The sequence below is a fragment of the Opisthorchis viverrini genome (genome assembly GCF_000715545.1).
Source record: "Opisthorchis viverrini unplaced genomic scaffold opera_v5_62, whole genome shotgun sequence".
NCBI classification, from domain to species: Eukaryota; Metazoa; Platyhelminthes; class Trematoda; order Opisthorchiida; family Opisthorchiidae; genus Opisthorchis; species Opisthorchis viverrini.
Genome location: NW_008751718.1, coordinates 431,277 through 437,405, shown reverse-complemented (window position 1 = coordinate 437,405; position 6,129 = coordinate 431,277). Strand labels below are relative to the sequence as shown.

Below are 6,129 nucleotides of genomic sequence, written 5' to 3'. Positions count from 1 at the left end.
CGTCTACCACAGTTATGGAAGGACATCAGGTGATTAAACAAGACAGGATAAGGATGAATCTGTACTCAGTAGTGTAGTCATCAGAGTCAAGCTAAGATTGCCAATATAACTATACTACCTGAGACAGGACAGTTTACTGCATGTGGGCTAAGAGGCGGTGTGGTGAGGGTAAACCAAGCTCGTAACGACTGGTGGGTGTAAATTCCTGGGGGTTGTTAGTGAGAAGGACGATACTAGGACAATCTAGGAAGGAAGGTGGATGCGAGGGAGAAGGTCCCCAGTCCCCGAAGTACTACTATCAGCTTTAATCAGTGAGTGGTGCGTGACGAAGAAGATTTTCGATGCAATCCTCGGATGTTGATAGTGGAGAGTCGGGAGTCTAAATGTATGTTTATATGTGTTGTATGTGTCCACTCCTGGGAGCAGCAAATTTGGTTTGTCTTTTTGTTTGGTTGACGAGGTAGGTTTTGGCGCGGTATAGCCTCGATATTGACGAAGGCAGCTACAGCAACGCACGTCGACGTAGGCCATGGGCATCGCAGAGTTTCTTCCGGCTATCCCAGGTATATTGATTTTTTATTGAATACTTTTGGACAGACGAAAAGGCCAGTTTTTGTTATTGTTTATGGCATTGCCAAATAGCTCAACCGAGGCGAGGCCAACTCCATCAGGCTGGGTGTGGTTTGGCGTGGCTCGATGTGTCAGCGTGAACATTTAACAAGGGCGTTCATTCTCAACTAGTGGGTGGCATACGTCTGGGATTATCATACTGTTACAGTCACAATACAGTCACAACTGGAGGGATAAGCAGGTACAGGGAATTGCGCCTAAACCTACATGGGCAGGAAAGTAATCTATTGGAGCTTTCTCTTTCTTTTGGAGAAAATATCAAGTTGTTACTAGATGGGATCATTGATATTTGAAGACAGCGGACAAAAATGAGGTACGGAAGCACAAAAAAGCATCTTGCCTGGCACGTAATATCTCCAGCCCAACACGGATTTCTCCCAAGTTGTTCTCGCGTGGATAACATGTTCGTGTTTATGGACGTCTTAACCCAGGCGAGGGATGCCATATTTTTTGTTTTCACAAAAGCAGTTGATCGGGTCCCACACGTCCCGCTTCTCCACAACTTCGGGTTTTACGGAATTCAAGGGAAATTTCTACACTACATCAAGGCGTTTCTATCAGACAGATCAGTCCGTGTGAAAACAGGCCAGATTTACTCTTCTCCGGCGCCGGTTCCAATGGGCACTCCTCAAGGCTCCGTTTTTGGAGCACTACTTTTTCCCATGTATGCCAACGACCTCCCAGATGTTCTTGAAATTTCATGTCTGTTTTTCGCGGGCGACTTGAAATCTTAGGGTTCCATTGCCAGTGTCCTCCAAATGGATTTAGACTCACCGAAGCAGTGGTCGTTGGGCTGGCACTGGATGACGAAACATGCGCCCACATGTCATTTCTAGAAGACTCAGCGAATTCCTTTTTCAGGCATGGCGAGAAAGGACCAGTATACATAATGATGGTAGATGCCAAAGAGGATTTGGGTATCTGGTTTTCCTCAAACCTGTCCTTCTAGCTACACCATGAGAAATCGCCCCACAAGGCATTAGCTGTTCTACGGATGATTCGGCGCACCTTCTTACGTATTACTCGCATGGACTTCTAAATGAGGCCTACTTCAGACTGCTCCTTGAATATGCCAACCAATTTATCTACTCAGGACGCACGAAAGACGCAATCCTCATCGAGCGTGTCCAGCGAGCCATTACGAGAATGGTTGCCGGCCTCGAATGCATGGACTATGAAACGCATCTCGCGGTGCTTGAACTCTTTCCCTCGGAGTATCGTCACCTCCAAAGGGAACCAATTCTTACTTATGCCCTGTTTGAACACGTTTGACCAACAGGTTTTTGGCCGTAAACACACGGCGGGGACAGTTTGCGTTTCGGTTAGTGTACTACCATTATCTAACCCTTCCAAGAAACTATTATGACCGACTCCACAATAGCGACACCAGTGATGCTCGAAGTTTCAATGTACAATTTGACCTGCTGGATGACGCCAACCTTGCTGCTTCACCAGATCCGATGTCCTGGCTCCTAATTTTTACCGTTACACCCTCCTCGTCATGCGTCAGACAGAAAGCCTCCCGATTGCCTCCTCGCTTTGTTTTTACCCGCCACTGCCAAATCCTAAGGATCAGAACTTACTCGATATTCTCTCCAAAAAACTCATGGTAACTGTGCTTCCCCGCCTGTGCCGGTTCTGTGGTGACCACGCCTACATCGGATAGCCCCCACCCGCTTTGACGCTGCCCCGTCTCCTAAACTTATCCTGTGCCCACGATCCCAGTCAGTCGTGCTTTCAGTCTGACTGTAAAATTATGAACATGCCTAACGGTATGCCACCCAAAAATTAGGACGCAACAATATTATTATTAACATTTTGAAGCTAAGAGCGCACACATTCATTAGGCAAACTTTTTGCTCATTTCGGGTGGTAGCTGCGTGGAATAACCTTCCGACGTTTGTCGACGCTCCTTCTGGAACCCAGTTTAAAGTACTGCTAGACACTTAGACGAGGCCTCGCGCTGGCAAGCCTACTGCCTTGCGCTCGGAACTGAAGGAGCAGTGCCGCAGCCTTTTTGACTTGTACCCTTCAGGTGAACGGCAGCCGCTGAACGACAAGAAAAAAACCGACCCGTGAAACTTGTGTAAAAGCCTAGTTCTTGTGTATCAATCCATAAATCCGTGAATCAATCCGCGATAAGCAAACTTTCAATTGTGGAAAGCGAGGTATCACAGCAACGAATATTGTGAGGTAGCAGGATTGCCACGATCCGGCCGATCGATCTGACGTAAAGCATAAAACCAACAGTGAGGTGTTTTGGCTTTGGGCTGTTGGGCTGTTGGGCATAGGGATGATGAAGTAGAGGAATCAGCGATATGGATAGATGACAGCGGGGCTTTCATAGTCACAGTGTACATTGAAACTGTGGAGCCTCACTGGTGTCTCTGTTGGAGTGGGGCCCGGTGTAAAGGTTTCTTGGGGGAGGAAGTTGGTGCTAAGTCACAAGCCGGAACGCGGACTGCACAGAGAATGGTTGACTCAGTGGTTCGCTTAGAGCGGAAATCACCAAGATGTTTACATTTAAATGGAAGGTTCGGTTAATCAGGATGAAGGGGTCCCGGAGGCAACCGGGATCAAGTGAAGAGTGTGTTCGCAGTTATAGTTAAGGGCAAGAGTGGATTAGGGCACCGCCAAAAGTAGGGGGTGAGTAGTTGCGGGTAATGTATCAAACTGTGTATGACTACCATGACATCTTTGTACTGACATAATTCGGTTTTTGGACAACCCCACGACGGGCGTCACTTTTGAGGTTCTTGGGCAGGGATGTGTAATTCTGGGGGCAGCGGGATTTTTGGGGCGGGGGGTTTGCCCAGAGAAGTTGCTGATGTTGAACACAACTAATGTAAGATCGCGGGAATTTTTCGGTCCGGATGGGGATCCCTTCGCGTGTAAATCACAGATCAGATGGAGTAAACGACAACCAGACAGGGTGCCCGAATCAGGCTTAGATGAAGTTCGAAGCTTGGGAAGAAGTGGGAATGGGATGAGATCCGTCAGGCCTGATGAGTTTCAGGAGGTACCAGAGAGGAGTTGGTTCAAAAATAAAGAGGAAAATGAACTTTTACCACAATTAGGATGGCGACAGCAAGTGAGTGAGACAGGATGGACGTAGACGTGTACTCAGCAGCCTGGCTATCAACGACTCTCTAGGCCTGCCAATATAAGCCACAATGGTACCAGAGACAGAAAAATTATCGGAAGTACGTTGGGGCGTGACGTGGTGAGGAGAGGCAAACGCAATCACTGACGGCCGTAGAACTCCTGGCTAGATTAAGACAATGTCTTAATCTAGAAGTAAAAGTGAATGTAAGAGTAATGACCAACTATTTCAGAAGCTCAATCTGGGAATCTATCAGTGACCGGTAACCGTAAACTTGGGCAAAGGCCTTCATTTTGTTTGTTTCCAGGTGCCATTTATTAAACTGATTAGGTGTTGTTGGTTGTCCTTTTGAATGCTAGCCCGTCCGAAAAATAGAAGGAACCAATACAACTACAAATGGCGCGTAACGCCGGCTAAAGCACGTCTTTATTCGTGTTGTGGTGGGTTCGCAGCCGGTGACTGCTGTGATACTTAATGACCTGCTACAGCACACGATCTTAGCCGGTAGCCTGGCGGACCATATCAGCAGTCACTAGGGGAATGCAAACTGCTTCCGATACTACGCTGTTCCCCTAGGGTTTGAAGGTACTCGTTACAACCAGTGTCTTCTCTTTCTGATCTGCTTGATTCAACGGAACACGGTGGTGCACGGGCTTGTCCGGGGTTGGTGGTTGACTGGTCCTGAATTTGTGTCCAAGAGGCAGAGTGGCCCACCGTTTTGACGGCTCGCGGTACATATCGCAATCCACTTCATTGACCCAACACAGTGAGGGACGTCTTGTGACCGTCGGTTATGTAAACGTACGGCCATGGGGAATTTTAGGAAACCTTTTGACGGCAAACTTCATAATCTGACCGTATTTGCGCCTGGCTGATGTCAGGGGTCTGGACTCATGTGCAATGAAGTTCTCGCTGCCATCGGGAAATACATGCGAAATCACTGTGGGCGCCTCGACATTCCTATGACCATTTCACTAGTGACGCTTGGTGAGCACTGGCTTATTGAACCTCGTTGGTGGTGCACCGTGGTGGCCTGCGAGACCGAGGAAGGACCTCAAGGATTTCACGTCTTTGGATGCTTGCTTACATTTGACGGCGTCGATATCCCCCAGATCTGGTTGGCGACCGTGCTCCTCAACAACGAACCAAAGGTACTTCTCCGAACGTATGAAGAAAGTGCATTTGTTTCCATACAATCTGAAGCCACACTTTTGAAAATGACTGAGCACTTAATCAAGGCGCTACTACAGTTAGACGTGTTCAAAACCCATGGCGATGAGATTTTTCAAATAAGCCGTAACGTTGAGCATTCGTGTGTCAGAATTTACAAGGTCTATTTCACACAGAGAGTTTTTAACATTCAGTATGTAAGTGTTTTCTTTCGCCATTTGATATCGGGCTCTTTGTTTGCTTGTTTGCGCTGCCAACCCATTACGTTAGAATGGAACTATCGTTCGTTGCAGCAGGTGCGCCATTAGTGCTAAGTTTGAACAAAAATGCTTTGCTCTGCCGTCCACAACGGTTGACTTGCCCCCTATTCCTGTTATATAGTAATCAATGAATTTTTCAGCTAGGACTACCAAACATGCTTCACAGTTGATACCTGACTGTGAGGACGTATGAATCTCTCTCAATCTCTCTTATTCACTGCGTCTATCTGGAAGCGCCAAAATTTTTTGGAAGACTACCTCATCAGCTCGCTATTAAGGTGTTTTATTGCCAGAATAACCAAAGCGAATAACACATATAATGATAGTAATTTCTACCGTTTTATAAATCTTTTTTCAAGTTAGTGAGCTTCCGAAGTTTCATTCATGTATTTCGTACGACTCATGAAGGAAACCCCAATTGGTATTGTAACCGTCGAACGCTATCTTCGAGTGACGCGTAATACCAGAACCTCCGGGTAGGCAAAACAAAGTCGAAGCAGGGTTTCTATACGGTACTATTATGCTGAGAGAAATTCACAATTTATACAAACCTGGACAGTAGATACGGGTCCAAAACAAACAGTCCGCTTGGACTACAAATGTACAAAGCAAGGGAGCAAACAGGCTCCCGCGTGAGACAGTCACACGTGCAAAGTCAGATACAAATGGCCGGATGACCTCAAGGCCAAATGGGTGAAGTGGTACGGACAAACAAACGTCAGTTCATATGTACGCACCAAACACAAAAGTGGGGCGGGCGTTACAAATGGGGACAGAATAAACGTGGAGAATTTCATTGTGAACATAACGGATGATACAGGTACATTAGTTTGCTCTAACACATGTTTCCGGATAGATCGATTTCGACTTAAGATGCCCTGAAGGTCGTATAGATTCCGGAAATCTCTCGATCCGCCACATTCTTAAACTGAACCCTAGACGAACTCCTGTTGGAGCACTTCTGGG

The 6,129-nt window shown here is 46.9% G+C and overlaps 1 protein-coding gene across 1 annotated transcript in view; it reads left to right on the top strand.

Annotated features, from left to right (window-relative positions):
* Positions 1-4,626: 4,626 nt before the first annotated feature.
* Positions 4,627-6,129, top strand: part of T265_03998 (hypothetical protein) — a gene marked incomplete at both ends in the record, with an annotated part of 25,144 nt that continues 23,641 nt past the window's right edge. The window contains one exon of the mRNA XM_009168616.1: positions 4,627-5,100. Within this exon, the coding sequence (XP_009166880.1) occupies positions 4,627-5,100 (474 nt within the window). The remainder of the gene's footprint in view (positions 5,101-6,129) is intronic.